The 19,101-nt window shown below is 41.5% G+C and overlaps 1 protein-coding gene across 2 annotated transcripts in view; it reads left to right on the plus strand.

Annotated features, from left to right (window-relative positions):
* The window catches only part of TDRD9 (tudor domain containing 9), a 190,906-nt gene that overhangs the window by 72,179 nt on the left and 99,626 nt on the right, over window positions 1–19,101 (plus strand). For both annotated transcript variants that reach the window (XM_024105141.3, XM_042858224.2), the window contains exons 8-9: window positions 15,212–15,315; window positions 17,109–17,167. In XM_024105141.3, coding sequence (XP_023960909.3) covers window positions 15,212–15,315; window positions 17,109–17,167 — 163 coding nt within the window. The remainder of the gene's footprint in view (window positions 1–15,211; window positions 15,316–17,108; window positions 17,168–19,101) is intronic.

Raw genomic sequence — 19,101 nt, forward strand, 5'->3', positions numbered from 1 at the left:
TAACTAGGGAAATGACAGGCTAATTACTCATACAGATCTTATCTAAGCAGATCTGTGGTATTTTGTTCTTTTTTTTTTTTTTAAAGAAGGATTGTAGTGCAAGAGGAAAAGTCTGAATAGAAGTTCGTAAACTTTTTGCCTCCTGATTATTTAAAGGAGTTTCAATAGTACTCAAGTGATGCAAATTGGGTTGTGTCAAGCAAAGGGTGAGGGCTTTATTATGTTGTTGTGATATCAGAGTTAAAATAATAAATTAAATAAATTAATAGAGATATCCTATCTCCTAGAACTGGAAGGGACCTTGAAAGGTCATCAAGTCCAGCCCCCTGCCTTCACTGGCAGGACCAAGTACTGACTTTGCCCCAGATCCCTAAGTGGCCCCCTCAAGGATTGAACTCACAATCCTGGGTTTAGCAGGCCAATGCACAAGCCACTGAGCTATCCCTATCCCCTGGAAGGGACCTCGAAAGGTCATTGAGTTCAGCCCCCTGCCTTCACTAGCAGGACCAAGTTTAAGGCCAGAAGGGGACCACCAATACCACCCAGCATCCACACACTAAACCAAAAACTGAAATTAGACCAAAGCATTACAGCCCTCAGGAGATTAAAGTATAATGTGCTACATGCAGAGAATAAAAGGGAAGGTGGTATATCAGTGCCTCAGGCTCGTGCAGTAATAGGAAATTGATTGAGATGTACCCAGATGAGCTTAGCAAGGGACTGTGCCCCATGCAGTGGAAGATGGAGAACCCCCCAAGGTCATTGCAAATCTGACTTGTGGGGAAAATGCCTTGATCAGACTCTGAGCATCTGAGCAAGAAGCAGCCAGCCAAACACCAGGAGAGAGAATGCTCCATACCGCCTCAGAACCCTGGTCCACCACATCCAGTGTCCCCCTTATAGCTGTGTCCATCTCTGATGCTTCCGAGGAAGGAGATAAAGAAACCCCAACCCTGAATTCATTGGGAAAGGAGGGAATTCCTTTCCTGACCCCTGCAGGTAACTTGCTGAAACTCAGAAGCAAGAGCTTTAGGAACATAAGACATGAACTGGAAGAGACCCCCCAGGGCTGCTGAGCCCTGCCCCACTACCAGAAGCAATCTCATTATACAATACCGCTCATTGTCAAGCTCTGTTAAAAATGGATTACGTTGTTTGTCCCCACAACGCCTATTGGGAGTCTTTCAGAACTTCACTACTCTGATGGTTAGAAATCTTATTCTAATTTCTAGCCTAAATTTACTCATGACCAGTTTATACCCATTTGTTCATTGTCCTGGAGCTTAAATAAATCTTCACACTCCCCCACCCCCCACACTCCCGGTATTTATCCCTGATGTACAGCGCTGCAACTTGCTGCGCTAAGGGATGTGAAAAAACACCCCCCTGAGCGCAGCGCTGTAAAGCGCCAGTGTAATCAGTGCCTGCAGTGCTGCAAGCTACTCCCCTCGGAGAGGTGGAGTACATACAGCGCTGCGAGAGAGAGCTCTCGCGGCGCTGGTGGCGCGACTACACTTGCGATTCACAGCGCTGCCATGGCAGCGCTGCGAAGTCCTGAGTGTAGCCAAGGCCATAGCCCTTGTTTTGCTAGGCTAAACAAGCCAAGATTTTAGCCTCCTCTCATCAGATAGGCTCTCTATTCCTCTGGTCATCCTAATAGATCTTCTGTGCCTCTGTTCTAGTTTGAATTCATCTTTCTTGAACATGGGTGACCAAGTTGTAAACAGTATTCCAGATGATGTCTAATCAGTGCCTTGTACCAGGGAATTAATACTCCTCTATCTCTACTGGAAATGCCTTGTTTAATACATCTAGAATTGCATTAGCCTTTTTCGCAGCCACCTCACATTGGTGGCTAATAGTCATCTTGTGATCAACCAACACATCAGGTCTCTTTCTTCCTCTGTCACTTTAAACTGATGAACCCTTATAGCAGAAAGGATGTTGATGTGGGAGAAGGATAATTAACCATAAAAAGTTATTAAACATTTCTGATAAGCAGAATCCTCAAGTGCCACAAACCTCAGTAGCAGCCCAGTGTGAATTTTTCTAACCTGTTGCATCATTCATAATTAGATTTTAAGTTTCTAAAGGGCATGGTACATCTCATTTGCTTTGTAATGGTGTTAGCACACATCATCGCCATCATCACAAATCCCAAAGGGATGTAGTCTCCTTGCAGATCAAGTGGATCAAGCCAGCCAGATCAATCTGTAGCAAGGTCCTTATTGTGGTCTCGCTGGTTGTTCAGTTTATGTCCATCTTTGGCAATCTTATTATGCCGCTGAAGTTTTTGGTGGCAGCACAATCACCAGCCATGTAGTGGCATTCCTTGGTAAACACTTTATAATGTATTGACTTTCCTATTAATGTCCATTCCCAGAAAGCCTATGAAACCGAACCAGTGCTGATGGAGGGTTCAGCTGTGAACATTCTCCATTACTAAAACAACAAGGAGTCTGGTGGCACCTTAAAGAGTAACAGATTTATTTGGGCATAAGCTTTCGTGGGTAAAAACCTCACTTCTTCAGATGCATAGAGTAAAAGTTACAGATGCAGGCATTATATACTGACACATGGAGAGCAGGAAGTTACTTCGCAAGTGGAGAACCAGTGTTGACAGGGCCAATTCAATCAGGGTGGATGTAGTCCACTCCCAATAAGAGATGAGGAGGTGTCAATTCCAGGAGAGGAAAAGCTGCTTCTGTAATAAGCCCAGCCACTCCCAGTCCCTATTCAAGCCCAGATTAATGGTGTTAAATTTGCAAATGAATTTTAGTTCTGCTGTTTCTCTTTGAAGTCTGTTTCCGAAGTTTTTTTGTTCAATGATAGTGACTTTTAAATCTGTAATAGAATGACCAGGGAGATTGAAGTGTTCACTTACTGGCTTATGTATGTTACCATTCCTGATGTCCAATTTGTGGCCATTTATTCTTTTGCGGAGGGACTGTCCAGTTTGGCCAATGTACATGGCAGAGGGGCATTGCTGGCACATGATGGCATATATAACATTAGTGGATGTGCAGGTGAATGAGCCCTTGATGGTGTGGCTGATGTGGTTGGGTCCTCTGATGGTGTCGCCAGAGTAGATATGGGGACAGAGTAGGCAACGAGGTTTGCTACAGGGATTGGTTCCTGGGTTGGTGTTTCTGTGGTGTGGTGTGTAGTTGCTGGTGAAACTATTCTCCATTACTGATCATGTTCTGCCACTTAATATAGAGAAACTGAGTCAAAAACATCCACTTGCTGTTCTTCTGTTTTCCTCATCACCCGTGTTTCACTGGTGTACCAGAGTTGGTATAATTCTTATTTTGTAGCTCCACAGCTTCATAGCAAGCTAGATGTCACTACATCTCCTTGGAGGCCACTGAAGGGCCTGAAACTGGCAGCATCCACTGCTGTACAAATGTCAACACCCTTTGAGCATCCTTAAGCCTTGTCTATGCCACCTAAAAGGTATTTGGTAGTTGCCACTTGCTCAATATCCTGTTCAGAGAAGTTAATACCAAGCTGATTACAATCTGAAGTTGAAGGTTGCTTGAAGATAATGGTTTTATCTTGATTACTAAACAGACCATTGCACTGTTCTTCTTGCCTGACCAGATCAGCCATCAGTATCCATGATTCACCAAACTGAGCCAACAAGACAATGTTACTGGTATATGCAAGCTCTCAAAGCAGAGTGGTGGTCTGCTCAGTGCCACTAACAAGTGCATCCTCAAACTTACCCATCAGCTACAGTGCTGATATTGAACAATGATGGTGACAGAACACAGCCTTCCTGAACTCATGTGGAAATAGGAAACCATGCTATGGATCAGCTATTGAATTGAACACAGCTGTTTGTTCCACTATAGACCCGTTCTGTCAATGATACTGTCTTCTCAGGGACACTGCATCGCCTCATCAGACCTGCAACTTGTTCAGCGCACTGAATCAAAGGCCTGATGGAAGTCTATAAAGTGCTTTGCAAAGTTTATTTAATTAATCCGTCTTCTCAAAAAGCTGCCTTTAAGGTAAAGATCTGTGAAATGAGATCTAAAGCTGCACTGAATATCCCAGCCTTTGCCATGAAGTGCATCCTTGATTCGAGACATTAACACAAAAGCCAAGAGCTTCTCTGGGACTGACAACAGCGTAATACTTCTGTAGTTGCTACATTTGGGTTTATCGCCCTTTTTGAACAGAGGCAGAATAACAAATTCCTTCCAGTCACTGGGAATTATATTCGTGGCCCAGATGGCCTGAAAGAGCCTATGCAGCAATGGTACGACAATATTCTCACCTGTGTTCATCAACTCAGGGATAAAGTTACAAACCGCTGTTGCCTTCCCAGACTTCAGCTTATGGAGTGCGATCCACTTGGTTGAAGGAAGGTGTCTGCTGGAACTTCCTGCCCCATTTCAAATGGAAGAGGGACTGCAGGTGACAGACAATTGAGGAGAGTTTTTTGAAATGATCTTCCTATCTGTGCAACGGATCTTGTAGACTCTGGCTGATGCTGCCATCCCAATTCTTTACTGGACAAGCCGGTGCTGTCTCCGCTCGCAAACATCTCAACATTGAATAAGGGCTGCAGAGACTGTGCCTGGTGGCAGCATGTTCTAAACTGGCTTCCTGAGTCGACCCCCAGGTTTCCATATCTTTTCTTACATAATGCCTTGATGACATTCCAAAGTCTAATCCATTTCACCTTTGCTTTTTCTTCTTGACAAATGTTTCTTTAAAGACTTGAATTGTAGCCTCGCTGTTTTTCTTACCCCCAACTGCAGTGAGTGTCTCCATCCTCCCTGATCCATAGATATTTGAAGGGCTGAGGCCCCGGCACTGAGCTGGCAATAGTCAGCACTGATGACTTGAATTACAGTAATGCTGTTCCTCATCAGATGACAGAGGAAGTGAGGCTTAAGTCTCTAATGCTTCGGCAGCCTTAAGCCATTCAGAATGGAAAGCTGTCTGAGAGCTCAGCTCTAATAAGAGCTTTTGATTGAATTGGACTAATTAGCTGGCTGTCATCGAAGTGGAAGGTGCACTTTTGTCAGCAGAAGCCGATGGTTGGTGTCAAGTTCACCACCTCTGCGAACTCAGACATCCATGACTGTTGACTGTCAGTGATTGTTAAAAGGACATGATCAATAACAATCCTAGTGAAACCCTCTGGGCTGTACCAGGTCTGCCTGTGAATCTTTGAGCGACAGAAAAGTGATGATATTGGACACAAATTGGGATTATTCCGAGCGCTGCATTGTGGTACAAGGCTTTGTTGAAACATTTGTAAGGAAACTTACACTTGAGTGTCCTGTTTAACCCTATTGCATTAATTTATAGTGGCAAGGTGTGAGATGAGATTAGGAAACATTATAGGTTAACAAGCTATTTGGGATAAAATGGAAAGCCTGTTTCTGGACCTCAGTACAGTGGTAGTCTAGACCAGGGGTGGCCGAACTTAGTGACCCTCCGAACCACATATGGCAATCTACAGAATTTCGAGAGCTGGGGCGCGCCTGCTGGGGTTCGGGGCTTCTTCCCTGGGACAGGCACCTGCCAGGGCTCAGGGCTGAAACCCCACTCCTGCTGAAGCCCAGAGCCCCGGCAGGTGTGCCCTACGGGGCTGATGCCCTGAGACCCCCGCCCCCACTGGGCAGAAGCCCCTACCTCCCACCCTGCTGCAAGGCAGACGTCCCAAGCTTTCCCTAAAGTCTGGTAGGTGGAGAATGGAGGGGGCATGTGGGGGGCTCTGCAAGCCGCACTTTAACTGTAAAAGAGCCACATTCGGCTCATGAGCCACAGTTTGGCCACCCCTGGGCTGGACCTTACTACAGGGATAGCCATTCTAAAAATAACTAGGACGTGGAAACAATCCATCAGCCAAACTTGATTAATTGAAGCTATTCATATAATGCCCATTGAGTGACACACAATGCAGAAAATTGATGAATTAATACAACTATAGTATATCTGATTCCATTACAGTTTGTACCATATCAAAGGATAAAGCCTATAGAAAAAGGAAAGGACCAGACAATTTGTAAGAGGGTTAAAAGAAAGATTTAATTGACTAAATTAGTAAAATGTTTATTTCTCTTGAACACAGTGACTACCAAAGAAACTAATAGATTCCTGCAGCCATCAAAGTTCTGATGCATCAGAAAAAGCCTGCAAGAAATGTATTATAACAATGTCCTGTCAGCATTCATATATTTAGCAGTGACATGTTGGCTCAAATGGACAGCATGGAAGAGATTATGTAATTTCTGATGTCTTTGAAAGATTCTTGATGATAGGTGGCAACAAAAAGATAACTGGGAAGTTCACAGAGAAGTCTGTCTATCAAGTTGCATTTATCAAAGTTGTGGCAATTTATAGGTCAGTTACCACACCTTTCAATCCAAAGATTGTGAACGGATGATGGGGGGAGGGAGGGGCAGCTACTTAAGATGGGTTCTTTTTTTTTTTTAAGCATTTTGATTACTCCCCCTATCGCACATGGCCTTTCAGCTTTAATTCTCCTGACTTTGTTTATTTCTTACTGTTCTGCTCTTTTTTCCTCCTGGCTACAGCCATTCTTTGCTTAGTAGGGAGGAACAAACATGATGGTACAGGCAGTTGTATTTGTACCTTAGGGCTACTCAAAAGCACACACACAACCTCTTGATTTTTATACGAGCAGGAGAAAAATAGGAAAGGAATTGTGAAGTTGTAGTTAACTGGCCTCATTGCACAGCTTTGTGAGAAATACAGGCTTGGAAATTATCTTCAGGTTATAGATGGCAATGTTTATTAAGAGGGTGAGCAAAGGAAAGGCTTATGGAGAGAAGGGAACTGGAAGTTTTGGTAGCCAAATAGAAATGGAAGTGTATGTTCTGAGACATCAACATGATGTACGGTAACATTTAGTACTGCCATACCACAACAGAAGTCCATCTATTACATTATCGTACTTCTGACAGTGACAAGTACCAGATACTAAAGAGAAGTTGCCAGTTGCTTTTGAAAATCCCATCCATACTAAATTTGGATTAGGAGCCTAAGGCTCCTATTTTTGCAAATTTTGGTCTGAGTGTATAAAATGTGCAGTAATTTTCTTAATGGATTGAAAGCCTAAATAACATTAAAGTAATTATCTTTTGAAGTGACACAATTTATGATTTTAATAAATACAACTTTAGCTCCTGATGCTACACTTCTTCACATTAGTTCCATGAGTAACTTAATTTATCAGCACAGCACTTATAATTTAATTCATTATAAGTTTTAATCTAAAATTGCAGTAGCATAAATCTTCAAATTAATTTTACAAAGCCTCAACCTGATTTAAAATCAATAATTTAAAAAAAATAGGATGACTTAAATCACGTCTTACATCACCTTGATTTAAATCAGTCCACATTGGTTTCCTAAAACCCATCTGTTACTTGTTTGTGTATGCCCTGAAATATGAGGCTTTATATTCCTTCATTTAAAAAAAAAACCCTCTAATGCAGGGGTGTCAAACTCAATTGCACAGGGGGCCAAAACTCAAAACTCGCGGGCCGAACAGTATAACCATTTATTTAACAGACTAAATATTTATGTTTTTTAACCATTAATATGAACCAAAATACAGGATATCATTCCAAAATAAATACATTTCAACTTAAAATATTTTGCTCTTCATAAAAAAATATCCTGTCAATACAATACATTCAAAATCTGTACATGCTGGAATATTAAAAAATCTGAAAATATAAATAAAAAATTGAATTTAAAGCAAAAGTATAATCATAACAAATCATAACATTCCATTTTCTTGTCCTATTTAGTCAGAGCCTGATACTTGGAGTCTTTTCTTTGCAACAAGTTCGTTTATGTTTGGGGTTAGGTTCTGTGTTGTGAAGATTCTCAGGATCGATTGCAGGTGTTCATCAGTGAGGCGACTCCTGTGTGACGTTTTGTTAATTTTCATCACAGAGAACAGCTGCTCGCACAGATATGTGCTGCCAAACATGGACAGGATTCGAGCCGCATGTTGGCGGAGCTGCGGCATCGCTTCAGGAATGAAGCGAGTGAACTGTGCTGGCCCCGCAGTGTCGTACTTTGCCTTCAGTGTCCCGTTACATTGCAGTTCTATCAGCTCCATCTGCATTTCTACAGGTGCGGTTTCCACATCGACTGCAAATGGGTTGCGAAGCAGCTCGAAGTTACTTTTCTGTGCCTCAAAGTCACTGAAGCGCCGTGCGAACTCAGTGCGCAGCGCGCTGAGTTTTTCAGCAAAGGTGGCATTTGGGAAAACTGTGGCACTTTCTTGGTTCCGTATTACTTGGCAACAGGGAAAGTGAGACAAGTTGCATTGGTGCATTTGTGTCTCCCATAAGCGCAGCTTCACTTGAAATGCCTTCACTGCATCATGCATATCGGTTATTATGTGCTCCCGTCCCTGGAGTTGAAGGTTTAAAGCGCTAAGATGCGACGTTATGTCAGCCAGGAACGCCAACTCACATTTCCACTTTTCATCCCGCAGAACTGTGCAGTCTTTCCCCTTACTGTCCATGAACTGGCAGATTTCCTCTCGCAGCTCAAAGTGTCTTTTGAGAACTTTTCCCCGACTTAGCCACCGGACCTCCGTATGATATGGCATATCGCCAAACTCGCTATCTATTTCCCGCAGAAAAGACTGGAATTGGCGGTGATTTAAACCGTGGGCTCTGATAAAGTTGACGGTTTGTGTTACAGTGTTCATCACATGATCCATTTTTAGGACTTTAGCACTCAGCGATTCCTGGTGTATGATGCAGTGATACACTGTCAACTCACCGGCACAGTTCTCCTCCCGCATCTTTGAGCGCATCCTTCCCACCAGTCCATTTTTTTCACCACACATAGCAGGTGCGCCATCTGTTGTAAGTCCAACGAGTTTTTCCCACGGCAGTTTCATGTCGGTTACACTTTGAAATACATTTCCAAAGATGTCTTCTCCTTTCGTTGTCCCGTGCATCGATTTAATGTCCAGTATTTCCTCTGTTACGCACAAATTGGAATCCACACCACGGATAAATATCGCCAGCTGTGCAGTGTCAGTCGCGTCAGTAGTTTCATCCACGGCAAGGGAGTATGCAACAAAATCTTTTGCTCTTTCAATCAACTGTGTTTTCAAATCAGTCGCCATCTCACAAACCCGATTAGCAACAGTGTTTCTGCTGAGGCTTACATTTGCAAACGCTCGCGTTTTATCTGGACAAAGGACGTCGCACACTTTCATCATACAATTCTTTACGAATTCCCCCTCGGTAAACGGCCGTCCTGATTTGGCGATCTCTTCGGCCACAATGAAACTTGCTTTCACAGCAGCTTCACTTTGTGATTTTGCTTTGGTGAAAAACGTCTGCTGGGATGTCAAATTCTTCTTCAACTCCTCTACCTTTTGTAGCTTCTGTCCTGCGCTCAGGTTTTTGAATTTGTTCTCATGTTTCGTCTCGTAGTGCCGTCTTAGGTTATACTCCTTCATTACAGCGATATTACTCCCGCAAAGGAGACACACTGGTTTACCTGCAATTTCAGTAAACATATACTCATTCTCCCACCGGCTTTGAAAGCCTCGGTTTTCAGAATCAATTTTTCTCTTGGCCATTGTTGGGGTCTAGCTTTGATTTGATATTAGCGTTGTATACATCAACAGACCGCGAACTTGAACCGCGGCTTGCCGTTGGCGGCAATTGCACTGCATCATGGGATTTGTAGTGTGTGTTATTGGGGCGTCATATCACAGGGCCATTAAAAACAGATATATAAAACGATTTCGCGGGCCGGATATAATTGTATGGCGGGCCGGATGTGGCCCGCGGGCCTTGAGTTTGACACATGTGCTCTAAATGTTCCAGGCAGTTCCTTTTTAAACGTGGCGAGTGAAGGTGCTTCCTGTCAGTTCACTTCTGTGTTTCTCAGACTACTCATGATCTAAGGCTACATCTACATTTGGAACTAGGGGTGTGATTCCTGGCTCGTGTAGACATGCTCACACTAGCTCTCGTTGAACTAGTGTAGCCATGGTAACACGGGCAGTGGTAAGTGGTGGCATGGGCTAGCTGGCCTGAATACAAACCCACCTAGACCCCATGGATACATACTTGATTAAACTAGCCTGTGCTGATGCTCGTTGCTCCCTGTGCTGCTCCAGCTTTACTACCACCTTCAGCATGCTAACTCAATGAGAGACAGCATGAGTATGTCTATAAGAGCTGGGAATCGCACCCCTAACTTGAAGTGTAGACATGTAGCCTTCATGTCACATCAGTGGCACATAGTGGCTTCTTTCAGTCTCGTACTATTATATTTTGAGATGTTAGCTGGAGCGTTGCAGTGCATTTTGTAAGCAGCTGGACACTAAAAAGCCTGCACTGCCACCTGCCTTTTTTCTTCGTTGTTTCTAATGAGTAACTTTTAAGAATTAGCACCTTTCCTTTGAAAAACGTTGTGTACATTATTTGCAGTGAAAGCTTTATCATTTGAAGTTTTGTGTGAGAAACTGTACACCTCTACCCTGATATAACGCTGTCTTTGGGAGCCAAAAAATCTTACCGCGTTATAGGTGAAACCGCGTTATATCGAACTTGCTTTGATCCACCAGAGTGCGCAGCCCCGGAGCACTGCTTTACCACGTTATATCCGAATTCGTGTTATATCAGGTCGCGTTATATCGGGGTAGAGGTGTATTTGGCAAAAGTTAAATAATGAAGTCCCTCCTTATTTCTTTTTATGGGGGTGACTCTTTTGTGTGTGTTTGGATTGAATTTCTAGAATCCAGATGTCAGGCCGTGAAGCGTATATATCAAAATCAGGTCTGTTTTTTTGATGGGTTACTTCAGACAGCTATGTTAGCACTTATGGATTTTATTCACTGTCACATAGTTAGCTTTTTTATGGGCTGTGTGGCAGTCTTGTCATGTTGAGGAATAGCAAAGGGAGCTACAGGAGCTCTAACAAAGTGAAAAGACAAATTTGAAAGCTGTTCACGCAGGGATAATTCAAAAAGTAACATCTTAGACTCAAGCAGCCAGGGGAGAGCAAGTTCTAATTGAACATAAAGTCCACTAAGAAAGGTACAACTTCATACCAAAGCCATTGAAATTAAGTTGATTAAAAAAAATCACTATACCCCTACATTTCAAGAAGCTAAATAAACCTCAATGGAAAAGTTAAATTCTTCAAGTCCTAGTTACAGCATTCACATTAAGTGAACTTGTTGAATAATAGAAAGTTCATGCAGAATTTGCTTGTGTCCTGATGTGACTGTTCAGTCTGAATTTTTTTTTAATAATCCTAGTTTTATGCTGGTAGAAGTGAAGTAGAATGTGGACAAGTGATAAATATGTCCTTACTCTGTTCTCTGCACTCAGACTATCCAAGTTTTGTTTATATGCTCACCAAATATTCCTCTGTCTCTCAACTTCCACTGCCAGTTTCTTAACACTCTCCAGCAGTGCCCTGGTACTGTATTTTGGCTTCATTTAACATTCACTTTTTCCCCAACTTATCCCACCATTGCTATAACTGATCTTTCTCTCCCAGTGGCAGCCACAGTGGGTGTGTTTCCATGATGTACACTGCATGAGTCAACAGTGTGCTCTTGTTGCCAAGAAGGCTAACGGCATTTTGGGCTGTATAAGTAGGGGCATTGCCAGGAGATCGAGGAACGTGATCGTTCCCCTTTATTCGACATTGGTGAGGCCTCATCTAGAATACTGTGTCCAGTTTTGGGCCCCACACTACAAGAAGGATGTGGAAAAATTGGAAAGAGTCCAGTGGAGGGCAACAAAAATGATTAGGGATCTGGAGCACATGACTTATGAGGAGAGGCTGAGGGAACTGGGATTGTTTAGTCTCCAGAAGAGAAGAATGAGGGGGGACTTGATAGCAGCCTTCAACTACCTGAAGGGGGGGTTCCAAAGAGGATGGAGCTCGGCTGTTCTCAGTGATGGCAGATGACAGAACAAAGAGCAATGGTCTCAAGTTGCAGTGAGGGAGGTCCAGGTTGGATATTAGGAAACACTATTTCACTAGGAGGGTGGTGAAGAACTGGAATGCGTTACCTAGGGAGGTGGTGGAGTCTCCTTCCTTGGAGGTTTTTAAGGCCCGGCTTGACAAAGCCCTGGCTGGGATGATTTAGCTGGGAATTGGTCCTGCTTTGAGCAGGGGGTTGGACTAGATGACCTCTTGAGGTCCCTTCCAACCCTGATATTCTATGATTCTATGATTTTAATCAGTGTCCCATAATCCAGGTTTAGAGGATGCAATGCTTAAAATGCCAGTTCCTTGACTTATCTAGCATTCCCACTGATACTACCACTGGAATAGCTGAACTGGTGGTAACAACAAGCACAGAAGTCCAAGCATAGATGAGGCTGTAATTCAGGATGTGTAGTTCACAATCAGGAGATGCAATTGCAGTTCCTGTAGGGATTCCTGACCTAGATTTCATCTGGCTAATTTGAGTGACAATAGCAGTAATCTGTGGCAGCAGGGACAGAACCAGCCTCCTGAATATAACCCTACTTAGGACCCTGGATATATACTTGAGCGGCTAGCTGCTGCCATGGCTACATTGCTATTGTTACTTGAGCTAGTTGTGATGTAGCTGATCAGTGGTTCTCAAACTTCATTGCACCGTGACCCCCTTCTGAGTTTCTGACAACAAAAATTACTACACAACCCTAGCATCGGGGACTGAAGCCTGAGCCCTGCCTTCAGCCCAAGGCGAGGGGACTGAAGCCTGAGCCCCAGCTTCAGCCTTGGGCGGGTGAGGAGGGGGGGGGGCTTGGTCTTCGACTTCAGCCCTGGACCCCTGCAAGTTTACTGCCAGCCTTGACGACCCCATTAAAGTGGGGTCACGACGCATTTTGGGGTCTTGACCCAGAGTTTGGGAAGTGTGAAGCTAGATCAAAACTGACTTGGGAATGTCTACAAGCTCATGTGCCAAGGCACACTGTTCTCTCTCTGTCGTGACCAGACCTAGCGAGTTCTGTTTTTGTGCTCAGCAAATATTCCTCTTCACTATTCAACTTCCTTCGACAGCTGCATATACTCTTACCAGGGCTTTGTCACTATGGGTGTGCCTACCTGAGCTGCACATACCCATAGTGACAAAGCGCTGCTTGAGAGTGTTAAGCAGCTGGTAAAGGAAGTTGAATAGTGAAGAGGAATATTTGCTGACCAAATAAACAAAACTGGATGGGTCTGGTAATTGGAGAGAGAATATAGTGTCCCTTGGAGCATGAGTTCCAGAGCTCACAAAGTTCATAAGAAGGAAGAGGCTGTGGAAAAGAGGCACTCAAGCCTCCCATTTTTTCAGGGATATGTTAAGTGATTTGACAATGAGAAAATTTGGACAAATGTCTAATGAAGCATTTCAGTCAGAAAGGCCATGAGTGAGCCAGACAGAGATGGTTGTGGAGGTTCAAGATTGAGTGAACATGCTTTGAAAGCAGAGTGCTGGGTCAAATGCACTACTAGGCTAGGGTGTATGATTACAGTACATGTGGCCAGTGAAAACACTGTACAAAATGTAGGGGTAGTCTGGGAAAGAGTAGCTTGAAGAAGACCAAAAACCCAGTGGCTATGATGAGAAGTATGGGATGCCAGAGGCTCTCCCAGAGATTGACTCACTTATTTCACAACACCAAAACATGCTAGCTGCTTAGGACATGTATAAAAGAAACCCACAACTTCCTTTGGTGCTTTTTTTTTTAGATGCGAAGCATTGGGTGGATAATGGACAGAGAGGTAAAGAAGAAAACTGATTATAGTAATAGGATCATATGGAGACTCAGTTCTGGCATATGTATTTTTACTGATACGCAGTGGAACCTCAGCTTTTTAGTATCTTTTTTAATTATTCTAGTTCTTGTAGATCAGTGGTTTTCAATCTTTTTTTCATTTGTGGACACCTAAAAATTTTCAAATGGAGGTGCAGACCCCTTTGGAAATCTTAGACATAGTTTGAGGACCCCCAGGGGTCTGTGGACCACAGGTTGTAAACCACTATTGTAGATGGTAGTACAGAAGCAAGGTTAAGAGTGGATTTAAATAAGGAGAGGGAAGTGTGGCTTGGCATTCAGGTTTTAGGAGGCATGCCACATATAGGCGTGTCCATGATGAAATGACAAGGAGTCCGGTGGCACCTTAAAGACTAACGGCTTTATTTGGGCATAAGCTTTCATGAGTAAAAAACCTCACTTCTTCATATGCATGGAGTGAAAATTACAGATGCAGGCATTATATAATGAAACATGAAGAAACGGGAGTTACCTCACAAGTGGAGAACCAGTGTTGACAGGACCAGTTCGATCAGGGTGGATGCACTCAATGACTTTATGGAGGTGGAGCCAACATAGGCTTGGTTTGAGGTGATGATCTCTTGAGCAGCTAACACAAATCTCAGTCTATTTACCTGCTGATTCTTAATTACCACTTGAACAGGTCTTTCAGAGGACTCTGCAAAGCAAAGTAATGTTTTAACTTGTAAAAAATCAATAGTCTTAGATTGTTTTGGGATAAACTAATTTATAGTCTGGCCTTTGCAGCAGACTGCAGCAAAAAAGGGGGAGATAAGAAAAAGTCCTGATCACTAATATTCCTGTAAAAAGCAATATAGCTTTAAGTGCCAGATGGTGCGAGCACAAACATAACACAGTCCTGTGTTGCTCATGTGGAACTGCACTTCCTGTGGGAATTCTGAGAGGGATTATTCCTCTCCTAGTATGAGGGTGAATCGATGCATTCCATCATCCTTTTGGATCCTGCAGCCTTATCTGTCATGACCTGCAAACTTTGCTGGAAATTGGGAGTTGATCGTGCTTATCCTACGTAGGTAACTGTTACACGGAACATCTTTGGTATTTTTTTAAAAAATAGATTTACCCCAGTAGGTGTTGAACAATGCTGTAATGCCTGCAAAATGTCTGAAGAAATAATGTATTAAATAAGATCAGTTGTGTGGGTCAAAAGTTCTTCCTTCTGAGTAGACTAAGTTCCTTGTAAAGCTTCAGGTTGACTTTAATGTCTTCTCTATTGGAATGGTTTTAATACATTCAAGAAAATTTGAAAGAATTCAAGTCAGGTGATGGTTTAATTTTGGACTGAGAAAATGGATGGCAATCTACTCACAATATTTAGGCTTGAAAGTGTTAGTGTTAAATGTCAATATGTTAACATCAAGTTTTTTCCCCCCTCCCTCTAGGTTCCTCCTCAAATCTTTGATGAACCAATGATTGCTAAAGAAATGTATAAAGTTGCAGTCTCTCTGATTCAATTGTTTGATGAGTTGGAAATGAAGGAAAGTGGGTAAGATATACTCCAGGTCTGTTTGTGAAGAACTTGTGACTCTCAGTTGAAATGAAAGTCGAATTAGGGAATATGATTCTTTGCAGTACCTATATTGCAATTCTGACATGGCTTTAATATTTTGCACTTTTCCTCCCTTTGTCTTGAATGATGACTTATTGGCATGATTTCTGCTCAGATTAATTGTATTTAGACTCCTTCTAGCTTTTATTGAATTTCTTGTATTTTTTAAAATACACTCCAGGGCACAATGTGTAAGTGACCATTAAAGCTATGTCAGTTGAAAACTTTATAGACTCTTTGATGCAGGCTGGGATTGAATGTTCTTTATATGAAGCAAAGATGCAGAACTCGAATTTATTAACAAAGGAATGAGGAAAGTATTAGTATATAAGAACCAATGAAGGCTGATGTCTTTTCTTTGTATTTTTCAGACTTTCATGCTTAATGAACATACTAGGTTAGACTGTAGAACAGATTAAGGCGATTTCATTTGCCTTGCGCTATAGCATTTTGTAAATTGGTATTTAGTATCTGCAGGAATGTGGTTAAAAAAAATCTAAAGATACTAGAACTTTGTCTAGTGCTGAATAGCAACTTAAAGCTACACTTTTCTGTCATGCTTTGTTCTGATTTTTTTACTAATTTATAAATATATACTGAAGAAATAGCTTTAATTTTTAGACTGAAAGCTTTTTTTAATGTTGTTATGTAAGCTTTTGACATTTTAGAAAAAACTCGTGAAACTTAAACTTTACCAGATTGCTCTATAAAACGTAAGTGTTGATGGGGATATTAATGTGATAAGTATGCCGCTCATTTATCACTTTCATTATGAGGATTTTTTGATCTTTCTCATTTTTTTCTGAAGCACTGAATACTTCCTATAGTGCTGCTTTGTTCGACTGTTTTAGAATACTAGTCAAAAGTACCATACAAAATGTTCTCATAACCAATATTAGTATATTTATTATTGTTAGTTTTAATTTCAGAAAGGGGCATTGCTCATAATAGGAAGAGACATTAGTACCCTCTAGTGAAAATGAACATTTCTGGTATTGATATAATTAAAATGTTTTATATGTACAGTAAGGGAATAGTGATTTTCATGCTACATTTACAGAATATGTTATAACAGTATGAAGTTACTGCTACCAAGTGTAAGATTTTTGTATTACATTAAATTGATTGTAGCCTCTGGTCTCTGTCACACACAGGCTAAGCAGATTGATGTCTCTAGCAGTTCATGTCATGGCTTAACTTACCAGTGCTTATGAAGTGAAAGGATTCCATTTGTTTGCTATTGTAAAACTGACTAATTCAGTTGTAGCTCATTATAATGAGCTTTGCAATTTTCCTTACTGTTACATGCTGCTTATAATAGGAAAAACTTTTGTTAGAGCTATCTAATATAGCATTTTTTTAAAGTTTGGGCTTCACAAATTTTAACTAAATGAAGTTAATACTGTATTAATTCTCAAGTAGTGATATCAGAGAGAGATTTTTATATAACACAATTTTAATGCAAGGGAAACAGGAGTACTTCTGCATGTGACATAGTTCTAAAGACCATGGAGCAGATTTGCTTTCAGTATTTATGTACATGTTTTATGGAAAATATAGCTTTAGGTAATGTTTTGTATCATGTCTCTTCAGTGAACTTAAATAGCACAACTTATAGGAAAAGTGCACTTTTGTTACTCTTACAAGATAAACTGTTTTTAGGGAACTGAAACATAATAGGTTGAGGTTAGTGAAGTATGAAATTAATTAAAATATATTTTTAATATTAGGGAGAACAAAAATTTGGGCCTTATGTCCGAGCGTGGCAGTGTGTTGGTGTTTCTGCCAGGTGGGTACTGACATTTTCTTGTTGTGGTTTTGGTGAGGGGATGCAGCTTGTTAGCGTGTATTGAAATTACATCTTTTTTTCTCTGACATCACTCTTCCTGTAATTGATAACATGAACATCTGTACATATATCAGTCTTCATTTTACCCCAACCCTGTATGAACATGGCAGCAAATAAAAAAGTGACCTTTGTTGTAAAATACTCTATTCTAATCTTAGAATTTTCAAATAAAGTTGCAGTATAGCAAAAGATACCAACCCTGCCACTCCCCCCCCCGCCCCGCCCAATGTGTTTTTTTTCAGCTACTGGGTTAAATACTGAATCATGTCATACTTGAAATTCTGCATTCAGTTTCTGCATTCTATATGGTTACACAGTTCCTTCATATGACTGTATGGTGAGTAGTGCCTCATATCCAGCCTTCATCAAGATCCGTGAAGTAGGAGCTAAGCGTCATTTTTTTTCTGTATGTTGCTTGGCACATTTTAAGCATTTAATAAATAATGTGTAAGGGAGGGACCACACAGCACTTCATGAATGAACAAGAGGCTGTATTGGTTTTTGAAGAACCAATTTAAGTTGGAAAAACTTTAACTCGCCTATTAGCCTTTCCAAAAGTATGAATCTAGTTGCATAACTACTACCAAACAAAAGCCTTGTGTCAAGTAATTCATGTAGGGCTGTCAAATGATTAAAAAATATTAATTGTGATTAATCACGAGATTAAAAAATAATTGCGATTAATTGCAGTTTTAATCGCACTGTTAAACAATAGAATACCATTTAAATATTTTGGATGTTTTCTACATTTTCAAATATATTGATTTCAATTATGACACAGAATACAAAGTGTACAGTGCTCACTTTATATTATTTTTTTACTAATATTTGCACTGTAAAAAAATAAAAAATATTTTTCAGTTCACCTCAAATGTACTTGCAAATGTAAAATAATTTTTTTACATAACTGCACTCAAAAATAAAACTGTGTAAAACTTTAGAGCCTACAAGTCCACTCTGTCCTTCTTGTTTAGCCAATCGCTAGGTTCCACAGACAAACTAGACAAATTGGAGGATTTGGCCAAAAGAAATCTGATGAGGTTCAACAAGGACAAGTGCAGAGTCCTGCACTTAGGAAGGAAGAATCCCATGGACCGCTACAGGCTGGGGACCGACTGGCTAATCAGCAGTACTGCAGAAAAGGACCTGGGGATTACAGTGGACAAGAAGCTGGATATGAGTCAGCAGTGTGCCCTTGTTGCCAGGAAGGCGAATGGCATATTGGGCTGTATTAGTAGGAGCATTGCTAGCAAATTGGAGAGTCCAGTGGAGGTCAATGAAAATGTTTAGGGGGCTGGGGGAACTAGGGTTATTTCATCTACAGAAGAGAAGAGTGAGGGGGGGATTTGACAGCAGCCTTCAACTACCTGACGGGGGGTTCAAAGAGAATGTAACTCGGCTGTTCTCAGTGGTGGGAGATGACAGAACAAGAAGCAGTGGTCTCAAGTTGCAGTGGGGGAGGTCTTGGTTGGATATTAGGAAACACTATTTCATTAGGAGGGTGGTGAAGCACTGGAATGGGTTACCTGGGGAGTGGTGGAATCTCCATCCTTAGAGGTTTTTAAGGCCCAGCTTGACAAAGCCGTGGCTTTGGTGTTGATGTTGTTTTTTTTTTTTTTTTTTTTTTTTTTTTTTGGAGGTCCTGGACTTTAATCGCTTACATAGCAGCCTAAATTTGGCCTACAGGACCTCTCTCCTGCTTTTTTCTATTATATTGGTACCTATATGTACTATGACCACCAGGTCCTCCCCTGCACTGTACATAAGTTAATAATACTATAATATAATAAGTTTTTCTAGATGTCTCAAGAGGTCCGCAACCTTCGCACTCAGCAGACAATTTACCATGCATTTCTCCTGGTCATCATAAACCC

Source organism: Chrysemys picta, chromosome 4 (genome assembly GCF_011386835.1).
Source record: "Chrysemys picta bellii isolate R12L10 chromosome 4, ASM1138683v2, whole genome shotgun sequence".
Lineage (NCBI taxonomy): Eukaryota > Metazoa > Chordata > Testudines > Emydidae > Chrysemys > Chrysemys picta.